Consider the following 24,614-nt stretch of genomic DNA (forward strand, 5'->3'; position numbering starts at 1 on the left):
ACTGTTGGAGCTGTCATCGCACTGTGTATATATCAGAGAATCAATGAATAAGGCAGTACAGAAGCAGGCCATTTGGCACATTCTGACAGTGCTGGCCCTTTGAGTCCACCTGCATTTTTCTTTCACATAATCATCGACATTTTTTACTTCAATCCCTATTCTCCTTTGAAAGTTTCTGTTGGATCTGATTCCACCACCCTTTCAAGCCGTACATTCCAGGTCGTTAAAGCTCGCTACATTTATTTTCCCTCGTATCACCTCTGGTTCTTCGCCTTTAATCTGTGTTCTCTGTTTACTGGACCTTTTTAAAAAATATATTTATTGGGCGTGGGCTTTGCCGACTGGGCCAGCGTTTATTGACAACCCGAAATGCCCCTGAAAGGTTGTGGTGAGCCACCATCATGAACCGCTGCAGTCCCGGTGGTGTAGGTACATCCATGATGATGTTAAGCAGGGTGTTCCAGGATGTTGTCGTGGCAACAGTGAAGGGCCGACGATATAGTTCCAAGTCGGTGGATCAGCTGGTTCAGTTGACTGGACGGCTGGTTCGTGATGCAGAGTGGCACCAAAAGCACGGGTTCAACTCCCGTACCGGCTGAGGTTATCCTTCTCAACCTTGCCCCTCGCCTGAGATGTGGTGACCCTCAGATTCAATCACCACCGGTCAGCTGCCTTCCAAAAGGGGTGAGCAGCTCATGCCCGTGGAGTCCATAGTGACCTTCACTTTCAGTTCCAAGTCAGGATGCTGTGTGGCTGGCGGGAGAACAGGCAGGTGGCGGTAGAGGTTCGGGGGGGGGGGGGTTAGAAGGTGCTGTTGAAGGAGGCTTGACATGTTGCATCTTGTAGGTGGTGCACATTGCTGCCACCATGTGTCAGTAGACAGGGGGGGGCAGGGGGGGGGGGGGGGGGGGTGAATGTTTAAAGTTGCGGAGAGGGTGCCAATCAAGCGGGTCGCTTTGTCGTGGTTGGTATTGAGCTTCTTGAGTGTTGTTGGAGTTGCTCTCACCCAGGCAAGTAGAGTTATACAGGTCAACTGCACAGAGAAGGCCCTTCGGCCCATCGTGTTTCTGCTGGTCAAAAACAACCACCTAAGTATTCTTGTGTACAAGAGTAGAAGAGTGGGCCAGTGGTGCAATGGATAACGTGCCTGACTACGGATCAGGAGATTCCAGGTTCGACTCCTGGCTGGCTCGCAGTAAACAAAAGGAGAAGAGAGTATTTCATCACTCTCCTGACTTGTGCCTTGTAGATGGTGGACTGGCTTTGGGTAGTCAAGAGGTGAGTTACCGCAGCCTCTCACCTGCTTGTATAGCTACAGTATTTAAATGGCTAGTCCAATTACGGTTTTGGACAAGTTAACCCCTCCCATTGCTTCTCCACCCCCTGCACAGGCGCTGACAGTGCCATTGGAAGTATTTCCATCTTGGTTTCTCAGTCAAAACCCATGGAATCTCGATCAAAATTCTCACTGGCATTTAACACGCAGTTGAAAGTCAGTAATGAGAATTTGCAACCTTTAATGCTCATAACACGTGTATCTGCTAGAAATTCCTCTCCCCCATCTTTCAAAGAAATACACCTGCATTAATAAAGCAATCTTCATGGTCCTGGGTTTCCCAAAGTGCTTCACACCAAGTAGGGACTTTTGAAGTAGTCACTATTATAAGAAATGCAGTATTTACTTTGTGCACAGCAAGTTGCCACAATGAGCAAGGAGTGTGCTATAGGCTGGGTCGAGAAGTGGTTTGTGTGAGTGATGGAATGGGCTTCGTCTGTGCAAAATCCCAATTATGTTCTGCATACCACGCATGCAGGCAAACCTCCTGTCAAAACAAATCTTCGAGTGCAAACTTGCGGGCCTGCAGTTACACGGTTAAAAACCTTGATGATGTTAACGGATTGTTGCCATGGCGACAATCTTGGGGGAATTTGAATGAATGACACTTGTGGTGCATGGGACCTTTTTCTTTTGGTTCGAATGAGTATCGATATCAATAATATTTTGCCCCATGGTCATATAGACATCCTGATTGTAATCATTATAACCTTCCCAAGGCCCTGGTGAATTGGGAAAGTCAAGCTGGGGTTGGTTTATTATTAATATTTATTTTCAAAATATTGCAAAGGAAAAATAAAACATTAAAAATGAATGAACGTGGTCCTGTAATGTACAGTTTAATCCAGCACCATTAAACAGGCTGTCTTTATAAATCATTCAAAACTTCCGAGTTTAATCAACTCTTTTGCAGTAGAAGGTGGTACTATGCTGAATTCTGGCAGGGGGCCACACAAACCCCACGATAAATCCCAACCGGTCAGTTTTTCCCCAGTTTGCCACTGTTGAACTCAACCGTGAGTCAGTAGGTCATGCGTTCAAGTCCCTTTCCTGTTCTCCGCACATATGATCCCTTGATCTTCAGTGACTACAGAGAGGGGATTGTTGCACTATCAGCGGTACATCATCCTTGCTTATAGCAAAAATGTGCATTGGCTGTTTAGCTCCTTGAGCCTATTCTGCTTTCAGTTAGATCGTAGCTGACTGAATGAGGATTTCAGCTGAGGGCAATTTCCCCTGTTCATAGAATTTACAATGCAGAAGGAGGCCATTCAGCCCACTGAGTATGCACTGGCCCTTGGAAAGAGCACCCTAGTCAAGCCCACGCCTCAACCCTATCCCCGTAACCCAGTAACCCCACTTAACTTTTTTGGACACTAAGGGCAATTTATCATGGCCAATCCACCTAAACCTGCGCATCTTTGGACTGTGGGAGGAAATCGGAGCACCCGGAGGAAACCCACGCAGACACTGGGAGAACGCGCAGACTCCGCACAGACAGTGACCCAGCAGGGTGTTGAACCTGAGACCCTGGTGCTGTGAAGCCACAGTGCTAGCCACTTGTGCTACCGTGCTGCTCTTTCAAAAGCCCTATCGGAAGAAAGTCGGTGGATAATCAGTTGGGAGTTATGACTTCATAGAGTGTATTTGGGACAATTTCTTAGAGCAGTAAGTTCTGGCACCAACCAGGAAGCTGGCTATTCTGACTTAGTAATGAGGCAACATTAATTAATAGCAGTAATGTGGCTGTCTCTTAACTGCCCTCTGAAATGGCCGAGGAAGCCACTCAGTTCACGGGCAATCACTGGCGAGAACAAATGCTGGCCTTGCCAGTGACGGTGACATCCCTTGAAGGAATAAAGGAAAAAAGCTCAGAGTAAATGAGCCTCTAGGCAACAGTGATCATAACATGAGTGAATTTCAAGTTCAGTTTGAAGGCTGCCTTCAGTGCAGAAGGCTTAGGATACAGCCCAGAGGTACATGAAAATCAGGAGGTGAAAAGGAGGGAGGAATGTCAAACAATTGCTATCACCAGAGAAAAGTTGCCAGGAAATGATTAGACCCCCAATACAACCCCCAAGATCTGTTGGTCTGCATTGCAGAATCTTAAAAGAAGTGGCTACAGGGCTAATAGAGGCATCTTCCAAAATTCCTTAGATTCTGGAAGGGTCCCACTCCAATGGAAAATAGCAAAAATAACTACTTTGTACATGAAAGGAGGGAATAAAAAAGCAGGAAGCTATTGGCCAATTGGCCTAACATCTGCCATAGGTAAATTGCTGGAATCCATTATTAAGCAGAATATTTAAAAAATCATAACGGGGTCAGGCAGCGTCAACTTGTTTTTGTGGAAGGGAAATTGTGATGAACAGATTTATCAGTGTTCTTTGAGGAAATAACAAGTAACGTGGATAAAGGGGTGCCCGTGGATGTGCTGAACTTGCATTTCCAAAACGCATTTGATAAGGTGCCACATCCACGGTCACTGCACAAAATAATTGGTCATGGTGTAGTGGGTATCCATTAGAATGGATAGAGGATTGCTTAGTTAACAGGAAGCAGAGAGTAAGCATTAAATGGATCATTTTCGGGTTGGCAGGCACAAGTGGGGTGCCACAGTTATCAGTGCTGAGGCCTCAAGTATTTACAATCGATAGCGATGATTATATCAATGACTTGGATGAACAGACCAAATGTACGCTTGCTAACTCACTGTGCCGCCAAGGTAGGCAGCAGAGTAGGCTGTCAAGAGAAAGTAAAGACTCTACAAAGTGATAGTGATTGGTTAAGTGCAGGTTAAGTGAGTGGGCAAAAGAAAGTGGCAGATTTGGGAATATTGTGGGAAAATGTGGTCTGTCCGGAAGAATGGAGAAGCAGCAGCATACTGTTTCAATGGAGAGAGAACCTGGTGGTACAGACCGACCTGGCCGTCCTGGCACATCCATCGCTAAGCGTTAGTATGCAGGTACAGCAAGGGTGGGTGGGAGAGGGGGCTGAACCATTCCTCCCCCCGCCCTGCCCCACTCCCCATTCTTCACCCCTTGGGGTAGAGTGGTAAAAGAAAATGGCAGGTGGAGTATAAAGTGAGAAAATGTGAACTTGTGCACTTTGGCAGGAAGAAAAGAAAAACAGCATTTTATTTGAATGGAGGGAGGTGCCCGAAGTGGAGGCGCTGGTACGCCAATCATACAAGGTTAGTCTGCAGGCACAGCAAATGGTCAGGAAGGCAAAAGGTGTCTATTGCAAGAAGAGCGGAATATAAAAGTGGGGGAGGTTTACTGCAGCTATGCAGGGGTTTGGTGAGACCATGGGTGGGATTCTGCGCCCGTTCACGGCAGCGGGATTCTGCGTCCATTCACGGCTGCGGGATTCTCCAGTCCCACTGCAGTGAATGGGAGATTTGGCTGAGCGCCAAATTGTCAGTCCTCATTAGCAGCGGTAGAGGGGCGGACTCACAATGGAGATGTCGGGCCCACATCTGGAGCGCTTGTGATCTCTTCATTTGAAAAAGGATATAACGGCAACAGAAGCAGTTCAGCGAAGGTTAACTGTACTCATTCCTGGGAAGAAGGGCTTATCTGACGAAGAAAGGTTGAACAGATGGACCCTGTAGCCATTGGTGTTTAGCAGAATGAGAGGTGATCTTCTTGAAACAAAAGATCCTGAGATGATTTGAGAGGACGGACACCCGGAGGATGTTTCCTCGTGTCTGGGAGACTAAGGGTCAAGGTTTAAGAATAAGAGATCTTCCTTTTAAGACGGAGCGAAGGATAATTTTGTTTCTCTCAAGAAGGTCATTAGTTCATGAAATCATCTTACTTAGAAAGCAATGAAGGCTGAGCCATTGGATTTATTTAAGGCTGAGTTAGACAGATTTTTGATTGACAGGGGAGTCAAGGGTTAAGGGGGCAAAGAGTAAAATGGGCCGGGATTCTACGGTATCCAGCGGGGCGGGTCGTACCGGCGCCAAAGAGTGGCGTGAACCACTCCGGCGTCGGGCTGCCCGAAAGGTGCGGAATGCTCTGCACCTTTGGGGGCTAGGCCAGCGCTGGAGTGGTCGGCTCCGCACCAACTGGCGCCAAAGGGCCTCCGCCGGCTGCCGCGAGTTGCCACATGCGCAGGAGCACCAGCGTGTTCCCAGAAATGCTGGCGTGATTTCTGCGCATGCGCAGGGGGTTTCTCCTCCGCGCCTGCCATGGCGGAGCTTTACACAGGCCGGCACGGAGGGAAAGAGTGCCCCCACGGCACAGGCCCGCCCGCAGATTGGTGGGCCCCGATCGTGGGCCAGGCCACCGTGCCCCTGCCCCCCCCCCCCCCCCCACCGGGGCCGGATCCCCCGCGAGCCCCCCCGAGGGCTCCGCAGGCCGCCCTCAGAGTCAGGTCCCGCCGGTACGGACCTGGTCTAATCCTCGCCGGCGGGACTGGCCGAAAACGGGCAGCCGCTTGGCCCATTGGGGACTGGAGAATCTCCGGGGGGGGGGGCACTGCCAATGGCCCCCAACCGACGCGGCGTGATCCCCGCCCCCGGCAAAAATCCAGTGCCGGAGAATTTGGCAGGCGGCGGCGGAGCAAGGTTCACGCCACCCCCCGGCGATTCTCCGACCCGGCGGGGGGTCGGAGAATCCCGCCCACGGAGCTGAGGCCTCTTATTAATTGTGGAGCAGGCTCAAAGGGCCTACTCCTGGTGAGGACAATGTTTTTTGCCCTAACCGAATTGCACTTGAGAAGGTGGTGATGAGCCTTCTTGAATGTAACTGAGTTGGCTTGCTGGACCGGTCCAGGTGACAGGTGAGAGTAAACTATGCTGGTGTGGGTCTGGAGTCACATGTAGGCCAGACCAGAGTGGCAGTTTTATTTCCCCTCTAGGACGTTAGTGCACCAGTCTAGTTTTTATAATTGGTCGTTTTATGATCACCATTACTGATTTCTGTTCTAGATTTATTAATTAATTGAATTTAAATTCCCAAGCAGTGGGTTTTGAACGTCACACCGAATCATTAGTCAAAGCTTATCCAATACCAGTCCGGTAGCATAACCACCTGTGGATGTGATCGGACTGCGTGCAAATGGCTGCCCTCATGGTGGTTACTGTATTACATTGTAGGTGAAGTGCTTCAAGATGTCTCTCTTAACTGCGATGAGTAGGAAAAAATTATGAACATAATTCTTGACATGTTACACTCTTTTCGGCGCCTTAGGACTCCCGACAGTGAGGGGTCACTAGGTGCGGTTAAAGACTTGCAAAGAACTCATTTCAAACTGAGAACGGAACAATCTAGAAACATGCAGCTGACAGCTGAAGACAAAATGACAAATTGATATTTTTGTCACTTGGGATTAGCTAATCTTTGCTTTTCAGAAACTGCCTTTTTATCTTTGTCGTGTGATTGCCTTTGTTCAGTTAGATCAAACGTTAGTGAGTGTTGAACGCTATGAGGGGCTTTGATAGAGTAAATCAAGAGAAACTGCTTCTATTGGACAGGAGGGTTAGTGATCAGAGGTGACGGTGGTGTCGCGGTCATGTAATTGCATTAGTAATCCAGAGACCGCGGGCAATTCTCGAGGGACATGGGTTCAAATCCAGCTGGTGGAATTGAAATTAAATTAATAAAATCTGGAATTGAAAGCCAGACTCTGTAATTGTGACCAGGCAATCAACAGTCATCATTGCGAAAAAAGCATCTGGTTCACTAATGTCCTTTAAGAGGGCGGCACGGTGGGGCAGTGATTAGCATTGCTGCCTCACGGCGCTGAGGAGTCGGGTTCGATCCCGGCCCTTGGTCACTGTCCGTGTGGAATTTGCACATTCTCCCCGTGTTTGCGTGGGACTCACACCCACAACCCAAAGATGTGCAGGGTAGGCGGATTGGCCACGCTAAATTGCCCCTTAATTGGAAAAAAAAAAGAATTGGGTACTTTAAAATTATTTTAAAACACTAATGTCCTTTAGGGAAGGAAATCTGCCGTCCTTACCTGGCCTGGCCTACGTGTGACTCCAGATCCACAGCAATTTGAATCTTAAAATGGCGAGCGAGCCACTCAGTTCGACGTGCAATTAGGATGGGCAACAAATGCTGGCTTAGCCAGTGAACCCCATATTCCATGACTAAAATTGGCAAACGAACCAGAAGGGGAAATGAGAAAACTTTTTAAATTAAAAATAATATTAAGGGTGGTGGTAGCCGATTCATCAAATCGCCTCTAGTGAATTGCATACAGACTTGAAAAGGAGAGGAAAATTCAGGGCTTTGGGGAAAGAGCAGAAGGCTGAGATGAATTCAATAGCATTTACAAAAGGCCAACACAGGCATAATGGGTCGAATGGTCACCTTCTGTAAAATAAGTTGACACCTTTGCAACCACTTGACAAAAGGATTCCACATAACTTTTATTGATTTGCAAGATCGGGATAGTTATCATTGAATACTTTACTCATCCCCTTTCAAGGGCATTAGGACTGTCCCCACAGAAAAGCCCCAAGGCACGCACGGTGGCACAGTGATTAGCACTGCTGCCTCACAGCACCAGGGTCCCAGGTTCGATTCCGGGCTTGGGTCACTATCTGTGCGGAGTCTGCACGTTCTCCCCGTGTCTGCGTGGGCTTCCTCCGGGTGCTCCGGTTTCTTCCCACAGTCTAAAGATGTGCGGGTTAGGTGGATTGGCCGTGCTAAATTGCCCCAGGTTTAGTAAAGAAACAAAGGATGGGGATCGAGGATGTGTAAATGGACATGGCAATAGCATCCACCAGCAACTGCTGCTGAGACAGTAGGGGTAGAGGTTATGATCTGAGGTGGTTGAACTCAGTGTTGAGTTCAGGAATTGCAAAGAGCCTAATTGAAAGATGAGATGCCGTTTCTCCAGCTCGCACTGGCCTTCATTGGAACTGTGCAGGATGCAGAGTGATCAGACTCGGAGAGAACGAATATACGAATTAGGAGTAGGCCATTTGTGCCCTCGGGCCTGCTCTGCTTATTAAGGACAAGGGGAGTCCCCACCAAGTAAAATAAAGAACTTTGATTTATTTATAAATATAATATAAACACTTCCCACTGGATCCCTCTCTTTGGATGGTACCTTACTGGTCGATCCATTAGACAATGCTAAAAGGAGCTTCCCCGCCCCTCGCTGAGGGAGCTCGTACACCGCGAGAACCAGGCGAAGATCATCATTTCCACCCGCTAAATCCTGTGCAGGATATTACCCTCCGCCATTTAATAAGATCATGACTGATCTGATTGCGGCTTCAACTCCGCATTCCACCTCCCCCGATTACCTTTGACCCCCTTGTTAGTCAAGAACCTATGCACCTCTGCCTTAAAAATGTTCAATGGCCCCGGGCGTGATAGTCTGCTGAATGACGCATTTAGCAACGTGTACCTCGATACCTGCAGCGCCTGGAACACTCTGTTATTCAACGGCACTTTACTGTTTCTTTAGGCCTCGAGGAGATGCTCAGTCCACAACTACCCAGGGGCCTTCTGTCTCTACTACTTTTTGGTGAAGACAGTCCCACGGACTCTGATGAGAGAAAATAAATTCTCCTCATCTCCATCTTAAATGCGAGCCTGTTTATTTAATTTAACTGTGTACCCCAGCTCTACTCCCTCCCCCATGTGGAAACACCCTTTAAACATCTGCTCTGTCAAGCCCGCTCCTGATCTTAGGCCTATATCCACTTGGTGTTTCGAGGAATGAGTGGTGATCTTGATAGGGTGGATTAAGCGAGGACACTGTGGGAGAGAGTAGAACCACTGGACACAGTTTTAGAATAGGGGGCAAGATTCCTGATCATGAGGCTAAGTGTTGACGCCGTCGTAAACGACATTGCGTTTCACGATGGTGTCAACATGCCCTCAGGAACAGCGATTTTGACCCCTACAGGGGGCCAGCACGGCACTGGAGTGACCCACGCTGCTCCAGCTGCTGATACCGGCGTGATATGGGCGCCACGGGTCTGCGCATGCGCAGTGTGACCGGTACGATTGCCGTGCATGTACAGTGGCTCCTTTCTCCGCGCCGGCCCCGACGCAACATGGCGTAAGGCTACAAGGGCCGGCACAGAGCAAAAGAGGCCCCCAGTCCAAGAGGCCGGCCCGCCGATAGGTAGGCCCCAATCGCGGGCCAGGCTACAGCGGAGGGGCCCCCCCCCGGGATCAGACACCCCTCCTCCTCCCCCACCAGGCCGCCCCCAGATGGATGCACGCCGAGGTCCCGCCGGGTAAGACCACTCGTGGAAGGCGCCGGCGGAACTCAGATTTTTTATGCGGCCATCCCAGGCGGAGAATCGCCATTAGGGTGCCACGTAGAGCGTCCCCCGACCGGCGCCGTGCCAATGGCGCCAAGTCTCCGCTCTCCGGGGAATCGGCGGACCAGCGTCGGGGCGGCGGCACGCGAATCGCGCCCGGCCCGGCGATTCTCTGGCCCCACATGGGCTGAGAGCATCCCGCCCAAGAGGTCTCCCTCTTAAGACAGATATGAGGATAATATTTTCCCTCTCAGGAGGGTCGTTGGTGTGTGGAATTCTCTTCAGCAGAAAGCAGTGGAGGTTGGGTCATCACATTTATTCATGGCTGAGTTAGACTGGTTTCTGATTGACGAGGGAGCACAGGGTTCTGGGGAACAGGCAGGAAAGTAGAGTTGAGGCCACAATCAGAACAACCATGATCTTATCAAATGACAGAGCAGAATGGATGGGCTGAATGGCCTATTCCTGCTCCTATGTTTCTATGCTCTCTGCATACAGATATATATTCATGTGTGTATGGTCGCTGAACAAATATCTCTCACCATTTTACATCCTTGGTTAAAGCACTCAGTTATCAATAAATACTGGCATCCTTTCGTTGGTATATCTTCCGAATATATGAAGTACAGATACATCCTGGTACAGTAGCAGTTATACAGCTGGACCAGTAATCCAGAGCACTTCCCACTGGCAGGATCTTCCAGTTCCAGCAAAGGTAATGCCCTGTGGCAGCTTCCCTGGCAATGGGACAAGCGAGCCACGCAAAATGCCATCGGTGTCGGCAGCATCTTCCGTTCCCGCCGACGGCCAACGGCTGCTTCCAGTACCGGAGGTCAGGCCACGGGGCAGAAAACCCTGCCCTACATTGATGACGGTGGTTGGTGGGGACAGTCATTCAGTACTCCCTGTTTCACAACCACACCTTTTAAAGCCAATCTGCATTTATATAGTGCCTTTAACATGATAAGATGCCCCAAGATACGTCACAAGAGCGTTAACCTAAATTTGACAGCGAACCACAAATGAGATATGAGGACAGGTGATCAAAAGCTCGTTCACAGAACATACAGTGCAGAAGGAGACCATTTGGCCCATCGAGTCTGCACCGACCCACTTAAGCCCTCACTTCCACCCTATCCCCCTAATCCAGGAACCCCAACTAACCTTTTTGGACATTAAGGGCAATTTAGCAAGGCCAATCCACCTAACCTGCACGTCTTTGGACTGTGGGAGGAAACCGGAGCACCCAGAGGAAACCCACGTAGACACGGAGAGAACGTGCAATCTCTGCACAGACAGCCACCCAAGCAGGAATCGAACCTGGGACCTTAGAGCTGTGAAGCCACAGTGCTATCCACTATGCTAAGTTCAGAGAGCTGGAAATTTAGGAGCTCTCCCTGACATGTTTATAACTTCCAGTTTACTTTGCCACCACTAACTTAGTTAGCCACCATTACACCTCTCGTGAGGTTCAGATGAATAAATAAGTAAAGTAGCCTCACCACACACAAATGATCTGACTGACCTTAAACCCGTATTCAGGAAGGCAACCCTGGAGAAAGGTGTTGAGCTGAAGACTGTTCCTTTGAAGAGCGATGAGCTCCACATCCCCTTTTGTGCAAACTTTAATACGCGTTCAGTCAGCAGACCGCTGCATCAGCGGATCGCACTCGCCACTTCGCAATCCCTCAGCCCCCAATTAATTTCAAATCGCTTCGAAAGGAAATGAAAATGAAAATAAGTGAACAGCAGGACTAAGATGTCTGTGGTTCAGGCTGCAAATCAGCGGAAGAACAGAAGCATGTCTGTGTGTGTCCTTGTCTGTCTGCACTTAAACAGGGGCAGATGTACATGGAAGCTGTTTGTTTATGTACGTGCACCCTTTGTCTGAGGTCATTTGAGTTCATTCAAATCTCTGCTGCCTGTGTTTTCCAGAGTAAAGACATCAAAGGATATGGGGTTAATGCTGGGGGAATGACATTCAGGAAGAAGATCAGCCATGATAATATTAATATTATTAATTATTATTTAACATTGATATTATTATTAATATTAATTAGGGTCTCAGAACAAAATGGCCGCCTCCTGCTCCTATTTCCTATCTTCCTGTATTTCTGTTAACTCGCACAGTTCACCCCTGTCCCTGCTGACCTACGTTGACTCCTGCTCCAGCAACGCATTGGGCGCGATTCTCCCAGTCCCGACGCCAGCGCGCGATTCTCCGAGGTGCGGAGAATCAGCACCATTTGCGGCGGCGCATTTGGCGCGGCGCCGGTTGCAGGCCGCTGTACGAGGCAGGGCCGCCGATTCTCCGGCTGCCGAGCAGCTGTGCGGTAAAAGCAGAGTCCCGCTGGCGCCGTCCACACCTGGTCACTGCCGGCGGTAACTCTGTGCGAAGGGTCGGGGGCGGCCTGTTGAGGGGGGGAAGGGGGTGGCTGGGGTCTGGCCCGCGATCGGGGCCCACCGATCGGCGGGCCGGCCTCTTCCCCACCCCGGGCCTACTTTGTTGTGCGTCCGGCCCCAGAACCCCTGTGCCATGTTGCGTCGGGGCCGGCGCGTTCCGTAAATCCATCGCGCATGCGCGGGTTGGCGAGTCGCCACTGCGCATGCGCGGGTGGGCGCCACCCCCAGTGCGCACCAGGAAGTGAGGCTGGAGCGGCGTGAACCACTCCAGCGCCATGCTATGCCCCCTGTGGGGGCCAGAATTGCTAGTGCCCGCGCCCATTTCGCACCCCCGTGAAACACGACGGCGTTCACGACGGCGCGGGAACTCTGTCCCGCGATTGGAGAATCGCGCCCATTGTTTTTCAAATTTCCATCCGTATTCTCGAATCCCTATCTCTGTAACCTCCTCCAACCAGACAGCTCTCGGAGATGTCTGCACCCCTCCGATTCTGGCCTCTTGAGCATCCCAGATTTTAATGACCCCCACCTCACCTCTGCAGTGGGGTAGTGTGAATCGTGCCGGGGAACTCGGAAACCTCGAGCGTCATTCTCCGACCCCCCGCCGGGTCGGAGAATGGCCGTTGGCCGCCGTGAATCCCGCCCCCGCCCCGCCGTAGTCTCCGCTCCCGGAGATTGGGCGGGGGCGGGAATCCGGCCGCGCCGATTGGCGGGACCCCGCGCTAGATTCTCCGGCCCAGATGGGCCGAAGTCCCGCCCAGAAATTGCCTGTCCCGCCGGCGTAAATCAAACCTGGTATTTACCGGCGGGACCAGGCGGCGTGGGCGGGCTCCGGGGTCCTGGGGGGGGGGCGCGGGGCAATCTGACCCCGGGGGATGCCCCCACGGTGGCCTGGCCCGCGATCGGGGCCCACCGATCCGCGGGCGGGCCTGTGCCGTGGGGGCACTCTTTTCCTTCCGCCTCCGCCACGGCCTCCACCATGGCAGAGGCGGAAGAGACTCTCCCCACTGCGCATGCGCGGGAAACTGACAGCGGCCGCTGACGCTCCCGCACATGTGCCGGGAAACTGACAGCGGCCGCTGACGCTCCCGCGCATTTCCGCGCCAGCTGGCGGGGAAACAAACGCCACTTCCGCCAGCTGGCGGGGCGGAAATCCTTCCGGCGTCGGCCTAGCCCCGCAATGTTGGGGCTAGGCCGCCAAAGATGTGGAGCATTCCGCACCTTTGGGCCGGCGCGATGCCCGTCTGATTGGCGCCGGCTTTGGCGCCAGTCGGCGGACATCCCGCCGTTGGGGGAGAATTTTGCCCCCCATTTTAAAGCATTTGCATGTTGGCATGTCATTAGCGAGCACTCTCTCCAGACCTTACCCGCCTCACAGAAAATTTGGTGGCATCATTCACCAGGTGAAAGGCAGTCAGGGGATCCCTCTGGGAGTGCAGAGGTAGGTATAGACCCCCCACCGGGGGGAGGGGAGGTTAGAGGGACATGCCTAGGAGTGCCTTAACACTGTCCCCTGACAGTGCCCACCTGGAAGTGACGACCTGTGCCAGGGAGATGCATATATGTGTGTTGGATGAGGGGGGGGGAGAGCGGACATTGAGGGGTGTTGCTGGTGATGAACGTTGGCGGGGTGAGGGGAATGCCAGCAATGAATGTTGGGTGAGGGGGGGCCGGTGTTTGCTAACTCTGAATGTCTGGGGAGGGGGGGTGGTTGTTTGCCAACTCTGAATGTCTCAGGTTGTTGGGGGGGTGGGGTGCGGCGATGGTAGAGAATCCCTGAGACCTTTGTGATGTGGGCTGTGGACCGTAAAACTGCAGCGCTGGTCAGGGCACCCGTTAAAGACGGTGCCCCGATCTGTTTGAAGCTGGTTCCCAGCTCAAAGAGGCCGCGTCCTGCCTGAACGATGCTGTAAGCAGCATCCACTCACTTTATTTTGGCAAAGTGTCTCAAAATCCCATGAGAAATCCCGGCAACGTCAGCGGCGAGATTCGCTCTGTTTTGCTTACCAGAACTGACACTTTGCAATTGTTTAGTAAGATTCCGCCCCGTGCTTTACAGTGTATTCTGTGAAGTAGCTTGGGACATTTTGGCCGAAATTCTCCGGTTGTTCAAATTCACTTATCCTGCTGGCAGCACAGCCCAGCGGATTGCCTGGCGGTGTTACAATGGGAATAACCCATTGACAAGCGGCAGGAAGATAGATCCTGCAGAAACACAAAGCGGTGGGATCGGAGCATCCCACCCTTTGTTACCAAAAAGGCCCTGTCTAAAAATAAGCTGTTGTTGTTGCCTGTCTGTATATATATCTCTGTATCTTTGTCTGTCTCTCTACTTCTGTATATTTATCTCGTTCTATGACTACCCACCCCTCTTATCTTCATCTATCTCTCTATCTATCTCCTTATCCAGCTGCCCATCTACATACAGAGCCAAGAGCACTAATCGAGGGAACACATTTTTAAGCCTGATTGTTTCTTTTGCAGGAGGTTCTGCTGAAACGAGCTGCTGACTTGGTGGAAGCCTTGTACGGAATGCCTCACAACAACCAGGTGGGTGACAGGGGGAGGAGGCGTTTCCAATGGCGGCAACCCTCGGAACAATATTGGAGAGGCCACTGAGACCGAGCGAGTCTGCACCCCTCTCTTTCAAGGGACAACCCCGTTAACCCTACTCCACACATTCTTCCCTAATATTCCTGCAATTTTTTCATGCTCCTGCAGTTATTTGTCCAATTTGGCTGCTTTTAAATTAGCACCCAGCACCTTATCATTCCAAATCCTCACTAATCCTAAAACCAGGAGAAACACGTGTGTTATTTTAACAGCCTTTACAATGCTTTTTGCGATGTTTATGGATGAAGACTTCAGTGCGTTTGCATTCTCTGAAGGGGCTTGGTAGGGTAGGCGTTCCGAAGATGTTCCCACTTGTGGGTCTGGGTTGGTGGGCAGCACGGTAGCACAAGTGATTAGCACTGTGGCTTCACAGCGCCAGGGTCCCAGGTTCGATTCCCTGCTGGGTCACTCCGCACAGTCTGCACATTCTCCCCGTGTCTGCATGGGTTTCCTCCGGGTGCTCCGATTTCCTCTCACAGTCCAAAGATGTGCAGGTAGGTGGATTGGCCATGCTAAATTGCCCTTAGTGACCAAAAAGGTTAGGAGGAGTTATTGGGTTACGGGGATAGGGTGGAAGTGAGGGTTTAAGTTGGTCGGTGCAGACTCGATGGGCCGAATGGCCTCCTTCTGCACCGTATGTTCTATGATCTAAACCACAGGTCATAAATGCAAAGTCGGCACTAATATATCTAATAAGGAATTCAGGAGAAACCTGCATTTGCATTCTTTGTTTCCAATATATTCATCCATTTATGTTCAATAGTTTCTTTCGTCTCTAAATAGCAGACAGAGAAACATTATACCAGCCTGTGGTGTATACCAGCCCCCATAACCATGCCTGGATTTCCATCTTTTTGCATCCTTCTGTACTCACATGGTGAGCCCATCCTTGACAATACATCCAACCAACCCTGGATCTGAATTGACACAAGTTCAGACTGAAGAGAAACCAATGACAATCATGAACTCCTCCATCACTTACCCCATTAATATCTTGTATTCACTCCTGGCACTAAGTCAAGTATTGTCACTTGACCTAACTCCCAGGTGCTTTCTGTTTCGGTGAAACCAGTAAAATGGGCTCACTTTGCAAGTCCCAATATCGAGCTAGAATAGATCTTTCTCTTTCTGACACTCACTGGGTGATTGGGCATTTCTAGAAATGTTCCACCTTTGTTAATCCTGGTACCATTTGTTTGTTTCCCCCTCCCCCCACCCCCCCCCCCCCCCCCCCAAGGAGATTATCCTGAAGCGAGCGGCGGATATTGCGGAAGCTCTGTACAGTGTCCCACGGAGCCACAACCAGCTTCCGTCCCTCGGCAACACTTCGGGCCACTCGGGGATGATGGGGGTGAACTCCTTCAGCAGCCAGCTGGCGGTCAATGTCTCGGAGACATCGCAAGGCAACGATCAAGGTTTGTACCTCTGATTCGTTCTTTTCTTTTCAGGCGAGGAGGCGAAGGGCCAAAGTTCACAGCACAGTCAGAGTTGAAAACTGAGCAGAGGGAATGAGGAAAGTCAAAAACGAACACTGAGGCCGACCAATCTGGGCTTGTAAATGAAGGAACAGGGGCGGAGGACGCAACATCCCCACCATGTTGCCTCCACACAAAGGTGCCCTCAGTTGTAACCCACGCTTCAACCAATGAGAGAAAAGCTTACCATTCTGCTCCCAGAATGCCTGGATTTGTTGGATGGGAGCGCGGCGCAAATCTCTGACCCGAAGAAGTCTTACAACACCAGGTTACAGTCCAACAGGTTTGTTTGGAATCACCAGCTTTCAGAGCGTAGTTCCTTCAGCAGGCGACTCAACTGATGAAGGAGCTGCGCTCCGAAAGCTCGTGATTCCAAACAAACCTGTTGGACTGTAACCTGGTGTTGTAAGACTTCTTACTGTGCTCACCCCAACGCCGGCATCTCCACATTTCTGACCCTAAGACACAGCTGCCTCTGGGAGAATCTGGAACTGACAGCTACCACGATTGCTGTCTTGCTCAACTCAGTGAGCCACTTGATTGAAAGTAAGTACCATTTTCCAAACTCCAATTTGCAGCCCCCCCCCCCCCCCCCCCCCCCTCCCCTTGCAGGGGTTGATCATTGCCCAGGGCTTAGGACTCCACAAACACCGTCCCCATCTGTCCTGTCTTTCGAGATGAGGCTGGTCTCAGGGGGTGTCAGTGGCCTATTTCGGGTACAGGTGGAAGGTGATTCCTGGTGCTGTTTTCACCCATCGGCCAACCAGCTGGTACATTCTAGAATCTGTTAGTTTTGAAGCAGGAAATCCTGACTGGATGTGCATTTTGATATGAGGCTTTTTATCGCCTCATAATTTCCCGTCATGCTTTCCAGCCAGTAAGTGCACCTTTGAAGTGTGGTCGCTTTGGTAATGTAGGAAATGGACCAGTCAATATTTGCACAGCAAGTGTGATCATGGGCAAGTAAATCATTTTTTGGTTGTGGGGAATAAATATTGGCCAGGCCATCAGGGGAGGGGGGTGGGGGTGTGTTGTTTCCTCTGGTACTTCTCCAAAATGTCATGGAATCTTTTAGGGTGGGTATGACCAAGGCTGACTGCTGGTCCCTGGAATGAGAGGACTGTCTGATAAGGAGAGATTGAGTCAACACTTCCTGTACTCCCAGGAGTGTGGAAGAATGAGAGGTGATCTCATCGAAACTTCTAACGTTCTGAGAATGTTTTGACAGGAGCACTGAGACTGTTTGCCTTGGGGTGAGAGTCACAATATCAGAATAATGGCTCGATCATGTAGGACTGAGTGGAGGAAACATTTCTCCATTTAGAGGGATGTAGATCTTTGGCGTTTTCTCCCCCTGAGGGTACCTAGGTTGATGAGTATGTTCAAGGCTGAGATCAATAGATTTTTGGACATCGAGGGAATGAAGGAATATGAGAATTGAAAGTAAGAAAGTGGAATTAAAATTGAGCTTGGGCCAAGGCAGCACAGTGGTTAGCACTGCTGCCTCACAGAACCAGTGACCTTGGTTCGATTCCAGCCTTGGATGACTGTGCGGTGTTTGCACGTTCTCCCCGTGTCTGTATGGGTTTACTCCGGGTGCTCTGGTTTCCTCCCACAGCCCAAAGAAGTGCAGGTTTGCTTGGTTGGCCCTTAGATTGCCCCTTAGATAGGGGGGGTGCGGTGTGTGTGGGAGTGGACCTGGGTAGGATCCAAAGATGTGCAGGTTAGTTGGATTGGCCATGCTAAATTGTCCTCGGTGTCCAAAACGGTTAGGTAGGGTTACTGCTTTGCGGGGATAGGGTGGAGGTGTGGGCTTAAGTGGGGTGCTCTTTCCAAGGTCCGGTGCAGACCCGATGGGCCGAATGGCCTCCTTCTGCACTGTAAATGCTATGAATCTTGCAGAGGGCAGGTGCAGACTCGATGGGCCAAACGGCCTCCTTCTGCACTGCAAGAATTCTATGGATGATATTAAATAGCGGAGCAGGATCAAAGGGTCATGTGATATTCTCCTGCCGGGGCCTCTGTTTGACATCTCATCTGAGAGGCGACATCTCAGAGTGCAGCACTCCCTCAGTACTGCCCTGGAGTGTCAGATTAGATTTCCTGCCTGCATCTTTGATAGGGTTGCTAAACATATCCTCGGGTCTTCAGGAATTAAAGATGAACCGCCCAGACATTGCTGTGAGCAACTCCAGGAGGAATATCGGAGGGTTACTGGACAAAACTGCGGGTTGCGCTCCTTTCCTATGAGCACTTTCGCTCATCAGTGATTGGAAAACACCAGGCTGGGATTTTTCTGGCGCCCTCCGGAGATTCCCGCCCAAATGCGTCGGGCGCTTGGCTGACTCTTGAGTTTTCCCATCTCACCCGGGACGGGTCCTGGCCAGAATTTATGGCCAAGATAGCAGTCATCGTCTGATGAGACCTTGAGGAATAAATCCATAATTGATATCCCAGAACCTCTACAGTGGGGTGTGAACCGACAGCCCGTCTGCTCAGAGGTGAGGGGAATAGCCGCTGAGCCACTGCTGCAATGGGTCAGGGTAAATGATAGAGAGTGAAGTGTGGCCTGCGGTTTGATCCTGAGGGTTTTGTTTTAACAGATCACTTCAATAGCTAGAATGTGCTTCATATGATCAGCACATCTCTGACTAACACCAGCCTTCCATTCACATCTCTGTCACTGCCTGGACCGAAGGAAAATGTCATGGTAAAATAAACAGTGATTATTCTGGCCCGAGACCTCCAATCATTATTGCCCAGGCTTTGTGCCTGACCCCTCTCAAAGGGGAAAGAGATAAATCTGTCTTTCAGCTGAGGTAACAGAAATAAATTGGAAAAATTTGTGTCATCACCAATTGGGCAAAATGGCATTTTGATGTATAGTAGAGAAACGTGCCATTGCTATGGTCTCCTCTTATTGCTCGGTCACTTGAGCCTCTCTAGCCTTAATGTGCTGTGCCTCTGGTGCTGCTGGAGTTCAGGGGCTGCAGGCACAGAGCCCAGACAGTTTCAGACAGCAGAGTGCCTCTTGAAAGATCCCCTGCGCTTCTCAGCAGCCATCCTGATGATTGCAGGGTGCATGCTCTCGTAGCTGTGGCCAATTAAAGGACCCCAGGAGGTCTGAGCTGGATCAAACGAGGCCTAATCGAGAGGCTGTGTCCTCACAGACACCATGTGCAATCAGGGAGATTGGGGTGTGTGGGGGGGGAGGGAGAGGGGGGGGGGGGAGAGATTGAGAGAAAGCTCTCCTGTCTCAATTCGTGGGCTGAGGAAGATCTAAGACTGACGGTTAAGAATTCCTGACCCCCCAGGCACAGCTGTGGCTCAGAGTTTGCAATTGGCCCTCTCCCACTTTGGACCGTGGCTGCTTTGTTCTTTGTTTGGGAAAGAATTGCCATTTTCCATTTAACCGCCGTGTTGAGTTTGTCATCCGTCCCCGCAGCCTCCCCTTATCGCCCTCGTCCCTGAAGGACGTTTATGCTGGGGAAGTTTATGGCTGCACAAGTAGTGTCCCTAGATGGGTCTTGGGCCTAGACACAGTTCACATCAGTGACTGGTTAGTTTGACGGGGACATTTGACAACCAGGATGAGTTAAAGAATATTACAGCATAGAATCAGGCCATTCAGCCCAACAGCTCGATACTGGTGTTTATGCTCCACACGAGCCTCCTCTCCGACTTCATCTCACCCTATTAGCATAGCCTTCTTTCACCCTCCTATACTGATTCAGCTTCCAGCTAAATGCATCTATGATAATCTCAACTATTGCATGGAGTAGCGAATTCCACGTTCTCACCACAGTGTCAAAGTTTTCCCTGAATTGCCTATTTATGACCTGTAGGTTTTGCACTCCCCCTACCACCCCCAACACTCCCACAAGTGGTAACATCTCTAGTACGTCTACCCAGTCAAACCCTTCAGCATGTTTAAGGGGCTGGATTCTCCGTTTTGCAAAGCGGGATTTGCGATCAGGCGGAGAATCCAGCTTCGGAGGCACCAATCCCATTCCGATGATCCAGTCCCCCGCTGGCTGCGGCATCGTGGCTCATGCCCTGCATCCTATTAACGAGCCGGGCCCGCATGATTCTCCAGTCCTCTGGGCCAGGATTCACCTGGGCGAGAATTAGTGCAAGTATTTCCCAGGGTGGCCCCGATGTGGTGGACCTCGCGGGGTAACTCTTTAAGGGAGTTGCCCCCAAAGTCCATTGGAGGGAACTTTCTCTCCATAATGCAAATCCTGCCCACCCCCACCTGCAGCAGACCCCTCCACCGCCTTACCCCTATCAAATACCCCCTCAATTACAGAGGCCCCCAATTACAGAAACCTGTAAATACCTGGAAAGCAAAAACCAGTTGGTTGAATTCAAACCCCCTCAGATCTTTGATCTGCAAGCCTTTCATTAATATATATGTGAAATTGCATTAACTCGGCTGTGATTGACAGTTTCCACAAGCACATCCAGCTGTCTGCATTGTTTCATTCATCTCCCTTCAGGTTTGAATGGTTTTTCAGCTGTGAAACTAACCCGATAATTGCTTTAAGTGCTCTCATTTTGTCTTTTTCTCTGCAGAAAGCGCTTAAATGTCTTTGATGTGGTCCAGGAGCTGTCAATCATAGCTAGTTGTTTATAAACATTATGGTCAGTTTCAAGCTGGGTGGGGGTGAGGCAGAGAATCCCACCCATTTATTGTAAAGCAATCCAGGCGTTGTGAAAGACATGACATAAATACTATTTTTTCCTCTTACTTTTATATATAGATGTGTGCCCTCATCAATGTAACTCCCGTGCTGTGCATCTTCATGTATCTGTACATGCTGCACTTGCACTGTGTACAATGTGCATGGTATTGGAATGAGATCCACATCCTTAATTTCCTTTATTAGCTGAAGCCTTGAGGATAAGACCTGGGAGGTTATTCTAGGACTGTGTAAAACACGAGTTAGATCACAGCTAGAGCATTGTGTGATTCTGGCACCACATTATAAGAGGGAGTCGATTATGTGAGAGCGGTCACAGAGAAGCTTTACAAGAATGGTATCAAGAATGGGAGAATTCCGACGATGGTGAAAAATTGAATGGGCGGAGGTTATTTGCTTTGGAGCAGATGAAGCTGAGGAAAAGGTTAATTGAGGTGAAGAGAATAATGACAGGCCTAATGAATAGCCAGGACCTATTTCTGTGAGCATTCACCAGGGGACATAGATTTAAAGTTATTGGTCGAAGAATTGAGGAGGAGTTGAGGGAGAATATTTTCACCCAAAAGGTGATGCGGGTTTGGACCTCACTGTCTGAAAGGGGAGTAATAGCAGGAATCCTCATTGCGTGGACAACATAATTAGACAAGCATTGGAAATGTCGTTACCTACAGGGCTAAGCGTGCAATTAGGCTGGATGGATCATTTTCGACCTGCACAGACATTACGGGCAGAATGGCCTCCATCTTGCCTCTAGAATCTATGTTTCTATGTTTATTTTTCATGCAGGTTACTCCCGTAACACCAACAGTGTCTCCCCCAGGGGCTACGTGACCAGCTCAAACCCCCAGCAGTCCAGCTACAACACTGGCAGCATGAATGGATACGGGAATGCCGGGATGACTAATCTGGGAATACCGGGCTCTCCGAGCTTCCTGAATGGTTCGACTGCCAACTCTCCTTATGCCAGTAAGTTGTACAAAGCTCCGCCACTGACGTTCGAGGACCAAAGGCCGAATTAGCATTATTTTCTGACTTAAGAAGGGACTGGGAGATGAGGACAGGGAGGTTAATCTTTGACCAGGGAGTGGATGATGTGAGATGGGTGATACTGAGTGGGATGCCAATTAAACACGTCTCTCTCCCAATCAGTAGAACCAGGTGTGAAGCATCTGACACGCACTTGATCCAATTCGCACTCTCGTCCGATGTCAAAATCACCCTGATTCCCAATATCTTATTGACTATGTGACTATTCATGGTCTGTGCCAATGCATAGCAACCATTCTAATCCATGCTGAGCTGTTGCCATTATGGTTTCTATTATTCATGATTTCACCATTGCTCATGCCATCTCTTTCCTTACACTTTGCCCCTTCACTCCAATCCTCGCACTCCTTCTTTGAGATGTCAGAGGCATATGGATCTTTGAGTGTAGAACTGAACTGGATCTCACAAACCATGGGAGTTGGGCCTTGTGCATTTTTGACCATAGTTTGCTTGCGCTTCTTTCCTGAATTCACTGGCTCATTACCGGGGGGTTGGAAACCATTCGACCCGACGGACCTCAGGGACCTGGGGTCCAGTCGGTGGCCAGTTCACCCTCGTACTGGAGTTTTTCCCATCGTCGTTGCAGTGACCTATTTGAAAGAGCGCCAATCAGGAATAATGTGTGCTGGTCTGGGAGGAAGACACAGCCAAAGCTAAACCAGGGTGGAGCGTGGACACGCAATTGAACTGTGAGAGCATCTCAGCCCACCCCCCCCGTCCTATCCTCCTCACACCCGGACCTATACTTATACTAGCCAGTGCCAGTCACCCTATAACAGTCATGAGGTGAGAGGGATGTGACTTTCCACTCTTCAGTTAGCCCAGGGCCTGCAGGACATTGTAGCTACGTCATGACGATGCTGAACCTGGTTAAGGTCAGCTAACTCAGGAGAAAGTGAGGATCTAGCCTCGGGCTGTCCTGATCTGCGTGACTTGATACAACACAGGGCTGCACTAATACCAAACATTGTGGAAGTTTTACCTGACCCACTGGATCTGCTGTTTGAATGATCTGTCTCCCCTGGCCAGGGGAAACCATGCAAAAGTGATAAATCTTACTAAACTTAGTTAAGGGTGCATTTTGCCAAAATATCTGCAAGTTAGCGGTGCAGAGGTCATGACAGGACAAATCAATAAGACTCTCACCATACGTATACAGGAACTTTGGCTTCATCAGTCAAACAACTCAAAAGCAAGGGAGTTATATTAACCCCTGATTGATCATTGGTTGGCCCTCAGCTGGACTAGTGTGGTGAATTCTGAGCATGGCACTTTGCAATGATGTCAAGACCTTGGAGAGGGTGTGGGTGAGGCTGACTATTCTGGTTCTGGGGATGAGGAACTTGGGTTGTGCCAAGAAGCTGAGGTTGTTCTGCTTAGAGCGGAGATTTAGATAAGAATTTGAAGAAGAAAAGAAATGCTAAGCGAACGGTAAAGAGCAAGGAGAGTAAATAGTCTCTTTCTTTCAATGATAATGTCCACAAATGAGAGCATTGAGAAACTAAGTTTGCTTTAGAAAGTAAAGCTGATTCCCAACTAAATAAATCTGTGTTAGATCAATGGACTGCAATAAAAATGGAAAGTTCTGGAAAAGCTCAGCAGGCCTGGCAGCATCTGTGGAGAAGAGTTAACGTTTCGACTCCATGTGTCTCTTCTTCAGAACTCCAAAGTTAGGTCATATTGGACTCGACACGTTCCTCTCGACGCAGATGCTTCCAGACCTGCCGAGTTTATCCATAAGTTCTGTTTTTATTTCAGATCTCCAGCATCCTCCGAATTTCCGAATTGCGGTTGGAGGGGGTTGGATGGGAGCAAAAGCATTTTCTCATTCCACATTGCAATATGTCTCGAAACCTAAACTTTACAGCCAATGATATACGTAGAACAGTAAGTCACTGTTGAAATGAGAGAACCTCGCGTAAATATATGACCTTGTCAGCAAAATTAAGAGGCAGTAGGCGGGATTTTCTGGACCATCCCGCAGCGTTTTTTCCGGAGGGAGAGGCAGCTCGCCATTGGTCACCGGCGGAGTCTTCTGGTCCCACCGATGTCTGCGGTGTTTTGCGCGGCCCGCCCGTCCCTTCACCACAGGTCGGGGGGGGGGCGGCGGTTACCTTCGGCGGGAAGGATTGGAAAGTCCCGCCAGAGGAACGAAAGGGAAAGTGAAGAGACAGGTAAGAAATGGACTGAAGACCGCAAGGGAGGTTTTCCAGCCGTTCTTCCAAGTGGGATCTTCTAGTTCTGCCGACGGTGAACCACCGCCACGGGTTTCCCGGTGGCAAGGGGCAGGGCCTGGATTTAATGGGAAATCCCATTGACAGCAGTGGAACCAAAAGATCACGCCACCAGCCAATGGCGGTCTGCCTCTCACCACCGAGAAGCATGGCGTGGGGGAGGGGGCATGGAAAATCCCTCCCTCCCCTCATGAAACACAGGAACAGCAATAGGTCATTCAGCCCCTCACTCCAGTTCCATCATACTGTTAGATCATAACTGCCATACCTCATCTCCATTTATGACCCTTTGGTCCACATTGAACACTATTTGCCAGAATTTTATCCACTCAATTCCTCCGACTATGTCTGACAACCTCCCATTCCTTCCACACAAGTTACTGCATCTTTTGAACTTGATGTCAACTACACCTGGGGAAAATGTTGGAAGTCATTCAGAGATCGGTGGATGGCTGTTTGTGAAAGGCACCACAGGGTGTGGCACTGAATCATAGGGATAGAGAAGGACCAGAGGTCCCCGCTCTGTTTGCAAATGGACTATGGCTGGCGTGGCCTTTC

The 24,614-nt window shown here is 50.1% G+C and overlaps 1 protein-coding gene and 1 non-coding gene across 6 annotated transcripts in view; both read left to right on the forward strand.

The window, feature by feature from the left end:
- Window positions 1–24,614, forward strand: part of LOC140409304 (transcription factor COE3-like) — a 782,491-nt gene that overhangs the window by 738,388 nt on the left and 19,489 nt on the right. For all 5 annotated transcript variants that reach the window (XM_072497690.1, XM_072497693.1, XM_072497694.1 and 2 more), the window contains exons 12-14: window positions 14,469–14,534; window positions 15,835–16,012; window positions 21,562–21,741. In XM_072497690.1, coding sequence (XP_072353791.1) covers window positions 14,469–14,534; window positions 15,835–16,012; window positions 21,562–21,741 — 424 coding nt within the window. The remainder of the gene's footprint in view (window positions 1–14,468; window positions 14,535–15,834; window positions 16,013–21,561; window positions 21,742–24,614) is intronic.
- On the forward strand, window positions 1,121–1,193 carry trnar-acg (transfer RNA arginine (anticodon ACG)). The gene has a single exon. It is a non-coding gene; the product is annotated as a tRNA-Arg (tRNA).

Source organism: Scyliorhinus torazame, chromosome 3, assembly GCF_047496885.1.
Source record: "Scyliorhinus torazame isolate Kashiwa2021f chromosome 3, sScyTor2.1, whole genome shotgun sequence".
In the NCBI taxonomy this organism is placed as follows: Eukaryota; Metazoa; Chordata; class Chondrichthyes; order Carcharhiniformes; family Scyliorhinidae; genus Scyliorhinus; species Scyliorhinus torazame.